The sequence below is a fragment of the Mus pahari genome, chromosome 21, assembly GCF_900095145.1.
Source record: "Mus pahari chromosome 21, PAHARI_EIJ_v1.1, whole genome shotgun sequence".
In the NCBI taxonomy this organism is placed as follows: Eukaryota; Metazoa; Chordata; class Mammalia; order Rodentia; family Muridae; genus Mus; species Mus pahari.
In genome coordinates, this window is record NC_034610.1 from 51,259,908 (window position 1) to 51,279,167 (window position 19,260).

A 19,260-nucleotide genomic window follows, 5' to 3' on the forward strand; every position below is an offset into this window, starting at 1 on the left:
CTTTCATTACAGCCTTCAGGGGCAATGTTTGATCACTGAAAACAGGCTGCTTTGTTCCTCTTTTCTCTGATGTTTGGCATTATTCTGAATACATATGCTCTGGCTTGGAAAGTATCAGTCTGTAAAGATTTAATAGATTCGAGACTTGCATACTCGAAATACGTGTATCCTGGTTAAAATTGAATAAAAACTACTTGAATATGTATGTCTCTATATAAGCAAACATATTTCAGACACACATCTCAGTAAAAGCCTAGAAAGCAATCACACATACATGTTTATTCTGAGAATATGAAAGTTGCCTATTTTTAAAATTCATCATTGTATTAAAACTTAGGAAAACGTATTTTAGGAGGTGTTATATTGGTAAGAGCAAAATATGGGAATCTTGCCTGTTTCAGGGATCTACAAGTAGCTACATGCCCTTGTTACCTGTCACTGACATAATTTCTTAATTTTGATGACCCTGAACACAGGTGAGGATGCTGTGTAGCTAGTAGAGTATCTTACAAGCCCAAAGGCCTTGAGTGAATCTCTAATACCATGTAAGCTGGATGTGGTAGCACAAGATGTAATCCAGGCACCTGGGAAGCTGGAAGCAGAAAAATCATAAGTCTGTGGAATTATTGGGCTGCAACATGTGTTGAAGAGCAGCCTGGACTACACAAGACGTTTTCTAAAGAGAAAAAGAGAGGGAGAGGGAGAGGGGGAGAGGGAGAGGGAGAGGGAGAGGGAGAGAGGGAGAGGGAGAGGGAGAGGGAGAGGGAGAGGGGGAGAGGGAGAGGGAGAGGGAGAGGGGGAGAGGGAGAGGGAGAGGGAGAGGGAGAAGAATAGTGAATAGTGACTTTCCAATTTTATAGAAACAAACAAAAAGATAGTCACATGTTAAAGAAAAGTTTTCTGTGTTAGCATTTACATGATGTTCTTATCCTAATATTAATAAAAGAACTGAATATCCTTTTATTATTAAGTAGAGAGATAGATGCTTAAAGAGAGACTAGAAGCTTTTCATGCAGTGACTAAAACTCAATTTTGTTGTCATACAATCCCCTAGCTTCTTGCTCCTACAAATGGATATACAATTTTGCACAAATTTATCTTTTGAATTTTGCATCCCTTTGAACCTTTGAAAGAAGATGACATTCCCAGCCAGTCAGTTGGCTATAAATCACATTGAAGAATAGACACTCATTGTACTGAAATTAAGTTCAACACTTTCAGCTAAAAGGTGTTCAACTATATTATCCTAGTTCACAGGATAAAGAAAAATCTTTCCTTAACACATGTTGCAATTCCTTCTGCTCCCCATCTCCAACTCAGTGACACAAGGTTTTCTGTGGGAGGGTGGCACATTCTTCTCTGACTTCTTTTGCAGCGATCCCCAAACAGAGGCTATTTCAGTTGTTTACTTGCAGCCCAGACCAATGCTTTACAAACCTTAATGTGCTTATTAATCATCTGGGGATCTTGTTAAAAAGGCAGCCTCTGATTCAGCAAGTCTAGCCGAGATTCTAACAAGCTCCCAGGTGATATGGTAGACTAGAGTTTGGGTAGTTAATGTCTAGAGTACAAATGACCTCTTATTAAATTGGTATTTGTTCCCAGACCCTGATAACTGGAAATGAAGATTCCCCAACTTTAAAGTTACTTCATATCAATGTTTTGTTCAGGATAAAGTTAATTTAAAAAAAAAAAACTGTATAATTTTTGACTCTCTCCATCTATCCCTTCTTAAAAACAAGGCAAACCATTCATTCCCCTCTCTAACTTTCCATGTTAGGCCTAATACACTGCTGAAAGTTTCCAGAAGTTTCTTTTTGCATCTCTGTGCCCTCCCAATGCTGTTTTCTCTGTCTACCCTGGCATCACGTGACTCATCCTTTGGCCATAGTCTCCTTCTGGATTGCTTCTCCTTATCTCCTTTGGAAACAAATTGCCTCTGAGACTTCAGAACACTCTGCATTTCATATACTATGCCGTCTTCCTGTTCTTTTGAAATGGTCTGTCTACCTGTTCACTCTATGCAGGACCAGGCTTCTGTGGATAAAGACTATATATATGATTCCTGACACATACTACCAATCACAAGGCCTAATATACTTGGTTTGCTGACTGAGTGAAAAGGGTGTGTTGTAATCATACAAAAATATAATGTAATATATTTGTTCCAGTGAACCTTAAGCTTGAGTTGAGAATAATAAAAACTAAACTCAGAAAAAGTTAAATACAGGATGATATAATAGTGGTATAAAATGTTAGCATGTGATATATCATAGCAAATATGTGTTCTGAGGTGACTGAAAAAATATTGCCATGTTTTTAAAAATTATCTTATACTTCAGTTTATTCCATAAAGTACTTGAAACTTGTAACTCCATGTAGTAAGGTTAATGAAGGTACAGGAACATAAGTAGTTAAGAGAAAGGTATGAGAAAGAAAAAGGGGGCTATGGCTCAGATACAAAAAGCTCAAGGACCAGACAAGCTAATCTTCAGGTTTGATGTTCTCTGCACAGGATAGTAGTGTTTACAGGTTGGACTTCTGCTTGGGAGGCTCAACTCCACCTAGGCTGTTAGCAGCTCCCCTGTCCCCTAGCCTCTTTTGTTAATATTAGGATAAGAACATCATACAAATGCTAGCACAGAAAATTGCTCTTGAATGTGTGACTACCACTTTGTTTGTAACCAGGAAAGTCACTGCTCACCATAGTCTCTCTGTTTTTGTCTCTTTCTGTCTCTGTCTCTCTCTGTCTGATGGACAATTGTTTCTTTGGTTGCCTAGTGGTGGCCGGGCCTCTGTGTAAATGTCCCTATGCACATCAAGTCCATTCAGATATCTTTGATTGGGATGCCTGTTGAGGCACAGACACGATCAGAGCATTTTGAAATGGGTGAAATTCCAGCTTTAGAAACATTTACAAAAACCATGAATGCTGTGAAAGGGTTATAATATCTTACCATATATCCAACCAGACACCAAAGAAGAAAGGGAAATAGAGAATTTATTTTTCAAAAGAGAACAATTCAATAAACAGACAAAGCTAGCATTTTGTCCTCATAACCTTCCATTTAGTATGGTCAAGAAGCTATGAGCCACCATGGAGGAAGGGACAAATTGCTATCCTATTTAATTGCCTGCAGTTGTGTAATGTTCTTTACACCAGTTATGAGTTACCATTTATTTGTGACAAATTGTATTTCAGAAAATGTGCCATGAGATCTGTTTAGACTAGAGCAGATTGTCCAGAACTATAGCCACTCATCTGTTTGGAGCTCATAGTTTGATTGCTCCCCTGCCTGTTCTCCTTGTATTGAGAGTCGCAGAAAGAAAATAAATGAACAAAAGCTTTACCATTAGCATCTGCGATGAAAGGTTTGTCAGGGAGGCTGAAATCCTGAACCAAAGTGATTCTTTTCTGTTTTGCTGGGTTGGTCTGCCACCTATTGCCATCAAGGTATTGAGTATTGTCTTCAGCTTGTCAAGAAGCAACAGCTTAAAAACTGGGCAAGAAGATTTAAATTCATGTTGATGCCAAGAACCAGATCTGAAAAGATAAATAGGAAGCTGTTAGTATAAAGTCCTGGTATACACACTATTCTGTCCTTGGGTCTTGGATTCCATTATAGCCTTGTTTGCAGTACTCAGACAAGGCTCTAATTGCTGCTGACTTATACGGGATAATTCTGTGACCTGGTAAAATGTACCAAATATTCTGGCAGGGAAGGGGTGTGTTTCCTGGTGCGTGGTACATTTTCGGATAGGCAGGTTAGATTTCTGTCTCGCTCACGGAGGAACTGAGTAAGAACATTTATGTGAGGCTATGCACATCTGTTTTGCTCTTCACTGTTGAAACTTTTTATTTTTTAATTTTTAAACAAAGTTTATTTTCTTTCTTCTCAGGGTCTGTTTATGAGATGTTTGGCAACGAATGCTGCTTGTCCACAGGAGAAGTGATTAAAATCACAGGTCTCAAAATTAAGAAGATGATGGCTGAAATTTGTGAGGGCGCTATTGGAGGTTCTGAGTCTCTGAAGCCTTTTGAGCTGCCCATGAATTTTCCAGGTATAGTCTATTGCATCTACTTCACAGAAAAGAAAACAGAAATAACGATAGCTTTCCATATTAATATAATCGTGGTCATTTCTCTGTTGTTTTAAAAACAAAAACAAAAACCCCAGCTGCTCGATTTTAGCACATGAAGATTTAGGAGCCAGGAGCTGTGTTGAAAGCCTCCGTGCTCAGAGAGGCTGAGAAAGCACCCAGCTGATCTTCCTATGCCAGCAGCATCCTAGAAGGAGAAAGCTTTCTCCTCCTTCACATTGTCTTAAACACCTTCCAGCTTGCTCCTTCTGTCAGCTGGTTGCCAGCTCTGACTCTTAGCCTAGACTTTAGCTCTAGGATTAAAGGAATGTGCAAGGGCTGAGCCACACCACAAGTACTTCTTCACAGTAAACTGAAAGCTCTTGAGGTAAAGACATACCCTAGGACTGAGAGACACCACAAGGTTTTACCAGTTCACAATCTGATCAACTGTGATCACATATCCTGCAACATTTCTCCTGCTGCTGCTGCTCCTTCTATTGGTTTGAGATGGGTTCTCACCAAGCAATCCAGACTGACCTTGAGCTCAAGAGTGTCCTTCCTGGGCTGCCTGAGTGCTAGAATTACAAGTTTGCAATGGTGCTAGCTTCCCAAACTAGGCTGTGTGTTGTGTGGGTTGAAGAAAATAAAATTCCTAAAGGTCAATCAATTCCATATCTACAAAGGACAACTAATTACGCATTTTCATTCTTCTTTTACTAAGAACTAATCAATTAGTGTTTCTTTAAAGTTAGATTCTTTTTAATTGTCACATAGCAGCATAAACACATTAATGAAGTAATGTAATGTTCTCATAATGCATGTATACATACTACTTAAATAGAGATAAATATCCATATCTTATCACTTATTTAGTTTTTTTTTTTCTTATGGTGAAAATTGTAAGAACCCATCAGCTTTTACGAACTGTGCAATTCATAATTGTTAACGGTAGTTACTTTACTGTGCCATAACACCCCGGAACTGCTGTTTTCTAGAACTGCGTTTTGCCATGTGTATCTCGAGATAGTTGAATGAGTGTCAGGAAATCTGTCGGCTGAGCATGGTGATGCATGCGTATGATTCCAGTACTTTGAGATAGAAGTATCATGACTTCAAGGCCAAGCTGGACTATATAACAAGGCCCTGCTCATATATCCCTCTCCAATAAAATGATAAAAAATAAAATCAAACTACATTTTCATGAGGTATATAAAATTACGTAGCATCACATAAACATATCCATTGTACTATTTAAACAGTCACTTGTCTCTCTCCTTTTTATCTAGGTAACTATACCAAGGTGTCCAACACCTACAGGTTCCAACCTGTAGGAACTGGTTGCTGTACATCCTACTCATATATATTTTTCTAATGTTCCTGTTATGCTGAGTTTGCAGGAAACCCAGGAGTCCACCAGAAATTGTGATACTGATGTAATAAACAAAGAGAGTTTTTATTATAGGAGTGTGGACCAGATCGCAGTCCTTCTTACTCCACAGGTTAGGAGAGTGACACTTGAATCTGGGATATATATATATATATATATATATATATATATATATATATAGGCATACACACACACACACACACACACACACACACACACGCACACACATCATTCCAACATAGGAGGCCAGCATGTTGTTACAAAGTGGTCATAGCTGTCTGGGAACAATTAATTGTCTCTTTCTCATAGCTCAAGAGTGGGCTTTATCAATCAAAGATACTAATCCTTGCATCCTTAGAGCCATCTACACTGGAAAAGTGCTATTGGTTAGAATTATTACCAAAAGTGAGTGCAATGTTAAGTGCCAGACACAGAGGCCAGGTTTGGCTCCCCTTTGTCTACCTTTTTCAAAGGCCACAGGTGGGTTGGGGAAAGGGAGTGTTGGCCATTCTGGCTCAGTATAGGGACAAGAGAGTGCAGGATTTAGTTCGCAGAAGTGAGGGCGGGTTGCCTGTGTCACTTCACTCCTCCCTCTGCTAGTAACTTTAGAGGCCAATCTTGGGCTTTCCGAAATCTGAGTTGTCTGTGCTAATTTGTCAATACTGAGACCTCATTATCCTCGGTTGACTAGTTCCCAGCCTCTGTTTCATATATTGACAAAGCTTTTTGATAATGTATGGCCTGAAATTGAGGAGCCGTAAAAATGATGATTAGAGGTCCCACAAGGGTGGAGATGAGAGTTGCTAACCAGGGGGAGGAATCGAACAGCGAGTGGTACCAACTCTTGGAACTTCCCTGTTCCCTTTGGCACCTATCTATACTCTCTCTGACTTTGGCTAATGATTTTCTAATAACATCAGAATGGCTGACATAGAAATAACACTCCTCACACAAAGTGGCTCATAACCCTCCTCATTGTAGAAACACTAAGTCTAATCCCGCCCATTTTGTAGTTCTAGCTCTGCCAAAGAGTCCACGTTATGCTCCAAGTCTGAGATGGATTTTTCTAGGTGTTGGATATCTTTATCTATGACTGTCTTTAAGTTATTGTAATTCTTTTTCTGTAAAGTCATTGTAGCTATCACAGTGCCGGCTCTGGCTAGTCCTGTCCCTAGGATTACAGCTAAGGTTAAGGAGATGGGTTCCCTTTCCTGTCTCGTGAGGTCTCTTCCGACATGTCCTACCATAGTTCTCAGCACTGTCTTTTCTGAGTAGTGGGTTATACAGGGTACTAACTGGACTAGAATATAGAACTCTTTGAGGGTAGAGGTTAAGGACCTCTCCATGCACACATGGGGTCAGTCGGTTGAACAAGACCACCATGTTTGTTCTGGGGGAATGATCTATTTGGAATGAATGGTGGTGTTGGTTTAGTTGCAGAGGTGCTGCTGCAACAGAGGGACCTTCCCCAGGCAGGTACCTTGCCATGATGTGGTCTGCAAGGTTAAAGTTGAACCTTCCTGCGACCATCTATATGTAGTATCTCTTTTAGACACATTATACCTAGCTATAAACCTAATGTTTTCATAAAAGGGGGTCTAGCCTTATAACATAACCAACAAGAGGTGGCAAGTTCTGGTTGGGAGACAGAATTTGGAAGATCTTTAACATCATTGACTGGAGTGGGTCTACTATGTGTTTCGGGAAAAGTTCTGGAACTGACGATCCCTGCAATTGAGTGACTGGGAATAAAGTAGTCACTAGTCTGGGGGATAGTGTTAACACAGGTTTAGGGTTTGCCAAAGCCTTATTTGGTCTTTCAGCTATTGGCAGTGGATATACAATTGGCCTTATCAAGAGTCTAACATAAAACTCAATCTAGGGTTGTTGCCTATGACAATGTGGAGCGGGTGGCTGCATGATAAGGTCTTCTTTGACACCTCCACACCCGGTACCCTGTGACTGGTGTTTCGTGTCCTCAAGCAGCACAGTAGAACTCTTCAGGACCCCACCTGTGGCAGCTCTTTCCCCACCCCATGACATATATAAAAAGTCTCATCTACACTCGGGGTATGAATCTCGTAAAGTCTGTTAAGTGTCAGCCCATGAGTTATCAGCCAGCTAGCACACATCAAAGTCAAATCTGGAAGCCAGGGTGTCTCAGTGGATTCTTCATATGGCCTAGTTGGACATATAGCCAGGATAGGTCAAAAGGCTTATGTGGGTTAGGAGTTGCAGTATATACAGTTAACAAAAACAGTAGGCTCAAGACCAGGTTTGTTTTAACTTGAGAGGATTGGTGCTCTTTTGAACTTTCCATTTCAGCAACTGTGGAATCTGGCATTCTTCCTTCAGGAAGGGGGGAATCAAAGGTCCTTTCCATCTGGGCTCCAGAATGTCCAGCGAAATCTCTTCAATGTAGACCCAATCTATTGGTTGAAACTTGTGGGTTCCGGAGTTGGGCCTGCTTCATTAAGGGCACACAATTTTGGTCAAACATACTTGTGAGCCCACTGGATTGCTCTGACCCTAGTTATTAATTTGTCATCTTTTAATTTTGTAATAGTTGTCAACTGAAGGTTAGGTACAATGGGGGCAGGGAAACCATTTATTCTCAAAGAGGGTTAATCCCATCCAGTAAGGAGAGTTCCCCACCCGATACAGGAAGAAGGGAAGGAGCATTGCATCTCCCAGTCTCCACCAGTCTCCATGATCAATTTAATTAAGGTCTCTTTTAATGTTTTGTTTATCTTTTTTACCTGTCTTGAACTTTGGGGTCAGTATGTGCAATGTAATTTTCAATCTGCCCCAATCAATCTTGTTACATCTTGGCTTACCTTGGACACAAATGTTGGTCCATTGTCTGACCCTATCATGTAGGGAATCTACACCTGGGTGAGATAACCTCTAGCAACTTCTTAACTACTACCTTTGTAGTCCTCATCTTCTTTGGAAATGTTTCTGCCCTTCTAGGGCTATCTTCTTAGCAGTTTTGTCAGCTAGGTTTTTACCTCTAGCCACTGGCATTATTTCTTTCTGATGACCTGGACATCTAGTGGTGTATGACTGCCACCTTCTTTGACAACCAGGGGGCTTTGAGTAGCTGTAGGATTTCATGTTTGTTTTTGATAGTTTTTCCCTCTGCAGCTAGGATCCCTGTATCCTGGTAAACAGCTCCATGTACATGAACGGTTGCAAATGCATGCCTGGTGTCTGTGTAAATGTTAACAGCGAGTACTTTTTCCATGGTGAGGGCCTGGGTCAATGCTATCAGTTCAGCCCTTGGAGCTGAAGTGTCTGGGGGAAGACACAGAGCTCAGATTACCTCCATTTCTGTGGTTTCTGCTGTTCCTGCCTTCCTCTGACTCTTGTGAATGAAACCGCATTAATCTGTAAACCAAGTCACTCTGCCCCATGGCAGAGGGGAGTCCTTTAAGTCGGGTCTGGTACTTTGTATCTGGGCCAAGATTTCGCTGTATCAGTGGAGCGGATGGTCCAAAACAGGGTCAGGGAGAAGGGTCAAAGGATTTAAGGAGATGGGACTGGAAGGTAACTCAGCCAGGGTTAATTAGTAAAGTCTGATAATGAGTCATGCAGTCATTGCTGAGTCAGGTGGCTGTTTGAGTAGCCCTTCAATTGCATGGCCAGTAGTTATAATAGTTAAGGCTAAATTCTGTCCCAAAGTTAATTTATCTGTATCTTTAACCAGTAATGTTGTAGATGAAATGATACATACATAGGCAAGGTAGCCACTGGATATAATTATATCCTGTTGCCACTGGATATAATTTTTGGACAAATAAGCCATTGGATGTTTCCACGGCCCAAAAGTTTGAGTCAGGACCTCTTTGGCTTTTTTTTTTTTTTTTTTTTTTTTTTTTTATGTTTATCGACATACAGGCGAAATGGCTTAGTAATATTTGGTAGCCCCTAAGCAGGAGCTGACAGCAGAACCTGCTTTACTCTATCAAAGGCCCTTTGGTGATCCTAAGTCCAAACAAAGTCTTTGGTTTCCTTGGTGGCTTCATATGAAAGTCTGACTATTTCAGCAAAGCCTGGAATCCATAGTCTGCAAAAGCCTGCGGACCCCAAGAACTCTCTTACCTGTCTTGGGCTCTGCGGGGTGGAGATGTTGAGGACAGTCCCTTCTTACTGTAGAAAGCCATCACTGTCCCTCTTTCAGAATATAACTAAGACAGGTTACTTCGGTCTTACAGAGCTGAGCTTTTTTGGCAGATGTCTGATATCCCATGCTCCCCAGAGCCTGTAGGAGACTCTGGGTCCCCTTCTTGCAAAACTGTTTGGTTTCCACTACAAGTAACAGCTCATTTACATACCGAAGAAGGGTTATGTCTGGGTTATTGTCCCTGTACTCACCCAAGTTCTTATGTAAAGCTTCATCAAAAATAGTGGCTGAATTCTTGTAACCTTGAGACAGATGGGTCCAGGTGAGTTGTCTATTAATGCCTCTTTTCGAGTCATGCCATTCAAAGGGAAAACATTCTTTGCTTTTGGGAGCCAAGAGTAAGCTGAAGAAAGTATCTTTTAGGTCAAGACCAGTATACCATTTTCGATCTGGTGGCAATGAGTTCCAAAAAGTATAAGGAGGCACCATGGGGTGTATGTCTATTACTCTGTGGTTAACTTCCCTTAAGTCCTGGATGAGGCAATAGTCATTGGACTTTGGCTTTTTCATAGTCAATAATGGAGTATTCTAGGCTGACTGATATGGTCTGAGGACTCTCAAGGCCAGCAGTTTTCAGATATGGGAGGTGATCCCCTTCCATGGCTCTTGAGACAGGATATTGGTGGACTCGTACTGAGCCCCCCCAACACCAGTTTAATCTCTATGAATACAGGGTGTCAATGTTTTGCCAAGCCCATGCCTCTAGTGTCTGTCTATGCCTGGGGAAACATCGAGATCTTATTGGGGGCGGCTGGTCACTTGTATAGTCTATACTCAGTCTCAGAGGCCATGTCAAGTGTCAACACCTGGATCAGATCACTGTTCGGATCTATTAACAGGACTTTCCCAGGTTTAAAATATATCTGGGCCCTCATTTTAGCTAGGAGCTCTCTCCCCAGTAGGGATCACTCAGGGATCACTATGAATGAATGGTTACCCATCCCATTCCCAAGTCCACTGTTCTTTGGGTAGTCCATGAATATTGTTTGCTGCCTGTGTTCCCTTAGATCCAGGACTTCTTAGTAGACAATGGCCCTTCAGCCTTTACACGCACTGAATGTTGAGCTCCGGTGTCCACCAGGAATTCCAGGGGCTTTCCCTCCACGCTAAGGGTTACCCTGGGCTTGGGGAAGGGGTCTGTTCCCTGACTCCCTCAATCTTTTTTTTTTTTTTCTTGGTGACTATGGCTTCGTTCTTTGACTCTCTTTGGGTATTCTCTGCACAACGGCCTTCTTACTTAGAACAGGTGCATTGCTTCTTACCTAAGATGGTTGGACAACATTTTCTAGGCACTTTCCCTTCAGCAATATTTTGAAGTTGGTGCTTCCTCTCTCTCTAACCTGGATTACTATCGGCAGGAAGGACTTTGGCTAGATCTCTGTTTATTATCTTCTCTGTCTTAATCTTCTTTTCATCTTTAGTCTCCCTACTATGGCATACCTTCCCCACAACCTCCACTAAATCACTCAATGACTTCTCCCTTAGCCTTTCTAACTTCCTTCTAATCGCTGGTGCTGACTGATTTATACATGCCAGCGATACGGTGTTAGAATTCTCTGTCTCCTCGGGGTTTAGGTGTATATAATGGCAGAAGGTGTCCATAATCTGCTTGAGAAACTCTGTTGGGCCTTTATCATCCTTTAGTCTGACATCATAAACCTTAGCCAAATTCGGGTTGATGAGCGGCTGTCCTGAGACCTGCCATTAGAGATTGCTGATAGACTCGGAGATGTTCCCGCCCTTCACCAGTATTGTAGTTCCAAGTGGTCTTCCGAGGGGAAATCTCTTGTCTATGTCAACAGGGTTCTGGATTAAAGTAGAACATGGAACATTCTTTGGACCTCCAATATAATGGGTTTCTTTTCCTCAGCTGCTGACAATCATTTCAAGTGGGCTGATGGGTAAAAAGGATAGTGCCTAAGAGACCAATGAGCTCTCTAGCGTAGTCAGAGAGGTCTGGCATTCTCTCTCATCCAATTATAAAAACCAGCAGTAGTGAAGGGCCAATAATGGTGGGGTTGATTCTCCTGTTGGTCAATTGACCCTGTTGCCCTTAGGGGTGGAATCTGCCTCCAGTTCTACAGCCTAAGGAGGCATCAAGTGCCTGCTTCCTGTTCCCTGTGCACCACAACCCTCCCACCCCCCACTCTTGAAGTTGACACTATAGAGGCTGGTGGCACCTCCTCCGAGGGTAGGTGGAGCACCGGTAGGGCTGGGACGGGCACAGCTGAAGCTGGTCCCTGTAGGAAGCAGGCGCAGCGGAAGCTTGGATATAAGGAGGTGGGAATAGACCATCTCTTGATGTAATGGCCTATAAAATGGGGTAAAGAGGCACAGGAGGTTTGAGGACTTCCCGTTTACATTCTACCACCACCAGGGCCAGCATGATGAAGTGTTAGCTTGGGGGCGGGGGTAGAGGAGGGATTTAACCCACAGTGGTGGACTAGTAACCAAATCCTTCCAAACCACTATATAGGGGACTTGATCTGAGTGTCCCCATGCTTTTTGGAACACTCTGTCATCTATTGCTAACACCATAGGGATGTAAAAGGTCCCCTCTGGCAACCATTCAACTCCAAACGCTAGCCACTCTGAGCTGGTATACGTGTACATTCTCCCTTTCTTCATATCCACTGAGAGATTGTGAACTCTAGTTCTCATTTCCTTAAAATGAGCTAAAACAATGTTGAGGGGGTGAGAATCAGTCTGTCCTATATGGTCCATCAAAGTACAGTACAACATGAAACAAAACATTACAAGGGACGTAACAGATAGACCCACACGCACGAAGTAGCCACTGGAAACAAAATTATATCCAAACACTAGGACTCACAGACTCTGGCCTCAGAAAGTGAAAGCGAGGCAGGGAGGAAAGCAACCCTTCCTAGATCACAAATTTCTCTCCCCATCCCCCGCCTCACAGGTAATGGACAAGCCCTCAGGAGGTCCAGGGACATCTCCCTGGTCCGGGCATTGGTGGCTCTCCAGTGAGTCTGCTCTAGCCACCCTCTGCCACTTAGCCAAACACCTCGAGGCTTTTCCAATGCCAAAAGCAAGAGCAGAACAGACACAGCCAGTACAGAAATATTAACACTCACCACTCACCAGCCGGCACTAGACTCTCCCAATTGCAGGCTCTAGAGATCTGCTGATGAATCCCAGAAGAGGCCCAGAATGTTATGCCCAGGTCATGGGAACCCCAGAAGACCTCCAGAAATTGTGATACTGATGTACTAAACAAAGAGACTTTTTATTATACTAGTGTGGGTGTGGATCACAGTCCTTCTAGCTGCCCAGGTTAGGAAATCGATGCTCAAGTTCAGGGGTTTAAGATATATACATAGGAAAATGCACACGATGGGACACGCTCCAGGCCTGCCTGGCATTACATGATAGAGTAGGGGGGAAAGTGAGCTGTCCTTCAAATTGATAACATTTGTTTAGACAGAGAGGAGGAATCCTGCAGCTGGAGAAGGAAGTTTTTGACCTGGGAAGAAGTAACTCATTCCATTATAGGAGGCCAGTGTGTTGTTACAAAGTGGTTATAGCTGTCTAGGAGCTCTTAATTGTCTCTTTGCCATAGCTCAGGAGTGGGCTTTATCACTTCAAGGATATTAACTCTTGCCTCCTTCAAAGGCAAGAGCCATCTACACCAGGAAAGTGCTATTGGTTAGAATTATCAGGAAAAGGGAGTGCAATGTACAGTGCTAGACACAGGCCACATTCCAGGTCGGGCTCCCCTTTGTCTGCCCTCTTCAAAGGCCGCAGGAGGGTTTCCAAAAGGAAATGCTGGCCATTCTGGCTCAGGGCAAGAGTGCAGGATTTGATGTGCAGGTTACCTGGGTCTCATCATTCCGACAGTGTGGGTACCACAGCATGCATATCACTGGGTGATCATTAGATTTACTTGTCCTGTGCTCTAGACTATGGACTGTCAAACTTGCTCTAAACAGCCAGACAGTAAATTTTAAGGCTTTGTGGCCAGATTGTTGCCATAACTAATCGACAGCAATCTTTTAACATGAAGGTCACTGCAGGTAACAAACGCATTGACCAATGGCCATGGTTGTAGCTCAAAACACTCTTTATTTATAAAAAGAAGTGGCTAGCAGGATTTGGCCAGTCAAGTTGTTTGTTGATACGTGCTCTGGACTATTTATTTCCAGTCTTCATAGTTTTATCACCATACACATTGAGGATAAATTCGAAAACCTGTCAATTGGATGAGTAAGTGAGTAGCAAATGAAAAATCACAAACACATTACAATATAATGTGCATTACAATGTAATGTGCATTACAATATAATGTGCATTACAATATAATGTGCTTCCCAGTATGACTAACGTATGCCTGGGCAGTGTGAAAAGCTGCATAGGATCAATAGGTCACGTTTCAGAACATGAATTTTGTAGTTCTACAAGCAATTTCACTATGTTTTGATTGAATTACCTTGACATGTTTTTTTTTTTCCACTGTATGTAAATACTAATATTCCTACTTGTCTCCTGGTGCCTTTGTGGAGGATAATATCGAAACATAATTAAAGTGCGTGTTATGGCATCTGGAATATAGCAACGTTCATAAAATACTGATAGCTTATTTTACTGCTATTAAGATTCTTATTGATATCATTGGAGAAGTCAGAAAATGCTTTTCAGAGAATGTTATAATTGACCTGATGTTTGGAGGGTAAAAATAAATTAGTTATATTAATGACAACATTCTTGCAAGTGCTCTAATTCTCTGTCCCTTTGAACCGAAAGCTTACCCATACTTTTATATCCTTCCTTTCAAAAATGGTGGTTTTCAAGCTTGGCTGCACAGTGACCTCATCGAGGGAGATTAGAAAGTTGTGATGCAGGAGGTATCATGATTTATTTGGGGGTGGGCTGGTCATGAAGTTTCTTCAAAGCTCCCAAGGTAGGACTAACAGGAACCTGAGGTTGGGAACCACTGCTTTATAGAAAACATTCCTAAAGCATTCCTAAGTAGCAAAGTTAGATGTAATTGCTCTCTCCATATGTGCATGTGAATGTGAATGCATAGGCATATGTGCATATGTGTATATATTATACATATACATGTGCACATATGTACATATATACACATGTATATATATTTATGAATGGATGTGTGTTTATGTGTGTGTGTGTGTGTGTGTATGTGTGTGTGTGTGTGGGTGTGTGTGTATGAGACAGGGTTTTACTCTGTAGCCCATTCTGGCTTGGAACTTCCTTTGTAGAATAGTCCTCAAACACACAAAAGAGTGCCTGCTTCTGCTTCCAAATGTTGCGAGTAGAGGCATGTGCTTTCACACCAGTTTAAGTATTTTTATGCCTTTATTATTTTACTTACTGCTTTTTATATGGATTTGGAGTTAATTTTGTGTTTGTTGGACTAGCATGATCTAATAGATAACAAGGTGGCTAAGAACAAAAGCAAAATCATTTATCACTGTAATTCTCAGTACAGAATAAACATTCACTAAGTTTAAATGTTTAGAATTTTCAGATAGAGAAATAGTTTCTTATTAGATTAGTGAAAACACTTGGGTAGTGGCTGAAGTCTAAGGTCATCACTATTTGGAACTTCCTTTGGGCTGGGGTCAGCATGATATTTTTTTTTTTTCATTAATTGAGTAAAAAGTTTAAAGGTGTTTACAAGTGAGCCTTATTGTAAGGGTCAGAATTAAAATAGAGGTGATTAAGTATGATTAGAGAAAGCTCTCTTCCGAAAAGAGACTCCAAGATCCTATATAAATGTTTCTTTAATTATCACTAGGGGAAAAGATCAGAATCAAGGTCATTTGTCACAGATCTCAACAGTAACATGCTTTTTCCACATTAAAACTTTTCATTTAAATTCCAATTATATTTTAAAATTGAAAAGCCCTGTGGTACCTTTAACACATGTTTTTATTGGTATATATTTATTATGCATAGTGATAGGCTTCATTTCTTGTGACTCTGCCATGTACTTTGATACATTTGGATACATTGATACATTTGATACATTTGGATACATTCACTCTCCTTTCTTTCCTCACCTCTCCCGTTTTCCCATTCATTCCCATTTCATGTAGACTTGCTTCTTTATAAAAATATGATTGCATATATATGTATACCCTATGTCATTTTACATATATGTATGAAAACCTAGAATCCACAAATAAATGAGACATAGAAACAAGTGATATCCTCATCATCTTTGGCTGTGTCTATTTTTTTCTGCAAATGTTATAATGTAATTCTTTATGGTTAAATGTAGCACCACTGTGCAAGTACAGCACAATTTCTTTATCAGTTCTTCTGTTGATGACTACTTAGGGTGATTCCATAACCTGACTTCTGTGGACAGTGCAGCAATAACCATAGAGATGACAACATCTCTACAGTATGTTGATTTGTAGGCTCTGGGCTTGTAGCTCAAGTTGATGTGTTTGGGTCATATGCTAGTCCTCCTCTTAGCTTATTGAGGAATTTCTGTATTTATTTCTATGGAGCTGTAATAATTAATATTTCCATGCCAGATTAAAATAAATTATTAATGACAATCATTCTGGTGGGAATAAGATTGGATGTTACTGCTGTATGGCCTTGTATTTTTTGGATGCCTAAGGATTTTGAACACATTTTCTGAAAACTGTTAGTTACATTCACTGGTCCGCTTATTGAGTGAGTTGTTCAGAAATTTTGGAACTTAAGGTTTTTGAGTTCTTCATCTAGTCTAGATTCTAATCTTCTGTGTGGCTATCAAAGATTTTCTTCTAAAGTTGTCTGTTCACCAAGTTCTTCTCTTTGCTGTTTAGAAACTTACAAATTCTAGCACATTTCTTAAAGCTTCAAAATTCTTTTTTCTCTTTCTTTCTTTCTTTCTTTCTTTCTTTCTTTCTTTCTTTCTTTCTTTCTTTCTTTCTTTCTTTCTTTCTTTCTTTCTTTCTTTTTTTTTGACAGAACCAAACCAGGGGAATAAAAGATATCTATAATGAAAAACTTTAAACACTGAATAAATGCATGGAAAAGACACTAAACAGGGTGTATAGATGGCTCAGGTGTTAAAATAACTATTTGCTCTTCCAGAGGTCCTGTGTTCAATTCTCAGCGACCACATGGTGTCGCACAATCATCTATAATGATATCTGGTGCCCTCTTCTGGCCGGCTGGCATACATGCAGCCAGAATTCTATATATAATAAATAAATCTTTTTAAGACACTAAACAACAGGAAGAGCCCCCCCCCTCCAAAGTATTTTAAAACATCTTGTTTTATTTGGTCAACTCTTCAAATTTCCTCTTATGCTTGATTTCTAATTTAATTCAATTATCAGAGGACATACTTTCTGTAATTCAAATTTAAAAATATACTGATACTTGTTTTTATACTCTATATAGAAGAATATATATTCTACCATATAGATGTCCATTAAAGATACTTGTTCATTTATAGAATTATTTACACCGCCTAGGTGATCTTTTCTACTTGATCTTTCACAACAACACATCCAATATTAAAATCATGTATGGGTATGTTAAATAAAAGTAAACAGGAGTTATCTAGGGAAAAGAAAAAATAAACAGGAAAAGTTATGGGTATGAAAAGGGAGGTCAGTGGGACAGGGTCTGGGTAGAATATGCTCATCAAAGAATATATAACGTCGAACAATATATATCTTTTTAAAAAGGACTCCTTCTTCTTCTTCTTCTTCTTCTTCTTCTTCTTCTTCTTCTTCTTCTTCTTCTTCTTCTTCTTCTTCTTCTTCTTCTTTCTTCTTGTCCTCCTCCTCCTCTTCTTCTTCCTCCTTCCTCTTCATCTTCCTCTTCTTCCTCTTCCTCTTCTTCTTCTTCTTTTCTTCTCCCCCTCCTCCACCTACTCCTCCTTCTTCCTGTATTATTTGGATCCCTAAAATTGTGTACTCTTTTGTTTAATGTACTTTGAGAGTCTGGGGATATGTGTATCTATATTTATAATTGCTAGTGGTTTTGAGTGGAGAGTCTCTTTTAAAATCATGTTACCGTTTATAGTAATAACATTTTTAAATGTAAATTTTATCCCAATTTATTTTTAAACATTGTCGTGATTTGTAGCCAAGCTTGGCACTGTTTTCACAATATTCTTGCTATAGCCTACTGAGAGCTGAGATTACAAGTGTGCACCAACATGCCTTGCTATATTGTTTCTGATTTAAAATAGTTTCTTCAATTTTTTTGCTTTCTTATTTTTAACAACTAATTATACAGTCCATCATCTACATTTTTACTCTCTACCTACTTATGTCTTTAAATTTAAAGTCTCTTTTGATCCACATAGTATATGCTTTGATATTTTTCTTCTGTCATATTAAGTGTGGTTTAATCATTATCTGCCTTTAGTTAATATCATAACTGATAGTAAAGAATTTATTGCTATTATTTTGCCACTTGTTTTTCATGTTTTGTACTTTTCATTGCTCTTTACTTTTCATGTAATGAATATTTTTTAGCATTCCACTTTAGTTCCTTTGCATTTGAATAGATTTTACATTTACATAGAGAAGTTTTGGGTTCATAAAAAAACTAAGTAGACATCGCTTCAGTGAGATTTAGTATCCAAAACACCAAAGTCAACCAACCAAACATACCAAAAAGAGGTGAAGTCCCCCCACTCTTGATTATTGGACTACATAGTAAAGATAGTAACAGTATGTTTATCTTTAAAAAGTAACAGGTTGTCCTGCAAAATGTCATTTTGTACTACTCTGAACAATGAATGAACATTCTTGTTCCATGTCCTCTCCAGGAATTAACTCTATCAGTGTCTTCATTTGGCCATTCTACACCTTCAAGTCTATGGTATTAAAGTCATTTTTAAATCTGTAATTACCAAGTGGAATATGAACTTTCTTTGATGAGATATTACTTGAAGATATTTTGCCCATTAAAAGCTGTGCTATGAGTTTTTTTACATTATGCACTCTGTATACTTGTGATGCCCAACTTCAATCACATTTAGCTTCGGTTAATATTTTTTCTTAAATCTGTGGTTTGCCTTTTCATTCTCATCTTTGTAGAAGTTTCAAAATAAAAGTCTAATTTACCTTTTGTTTCTTTTCTAGATTGTGCTTTACAACTATATCTAATGTTCATCTTCAAATCCAGTGCCATTTATGACTTCTTAAGTAGTTACCTGGTATTTGGGGATTTCCTGCTCTGTATTTTGAGTTAATATTTAAAAGGTTGTAAGTTCTATATTCACTTCTTGCATACAATGATCAAGTACCTTTTGTTGAAAAGTATACCTCTACTGGATCATGTTTCTTTTGTTTTCTTTAGTGAGTTATATTTCTATGGACTCATTCCTTCACTGTACATTGTATCACATTTGTTCAGTCTTTATATCCTTTCACTAACAGCACCTTTTCTATACTGTTGTTTACTTTGTAATAAGTCTTGATGTCAGGTGACTCTTCTAAAGTTGTCATTCTTCTTCCAAATGTTACCTATTCTGTGCTTCTTTGCCTCTTCATATCAACTGTAAGTTATCATTAATATTCATAAGATAACTTTCCAGCATTTTGACTGGAATTATAATTAATTTATAGACCTAGGTGGGAAGAATTGAGTTTTT

General features: G+C 39.8%; 1 protein-coding gene across 3 annotated transcripts in view; it reads left to right on the forward strand.

Moving 5' to 3' along the window:
* Themis (thymocyte selection associated) overlaps positions 1-19,260 on the forward strand; it is a 185,876-nt gene that overhangs the window by 45,608 nt on the left and 121,008 nt on the right. For all 3 annotated transcript variants that reach the window (XM_021221719.1, XM_021221720.1, XM_021221718.1), the window contains exon 2: positions 3,901-4,062. In XM_021221719.1, coding sequence (XP_021077378.1) covers positions 3,901-4,062 — 162 coding nt within the window. The remainder of the gene's footprint in view (positions 1-3,900; positions 4,063-19,260) is intronic.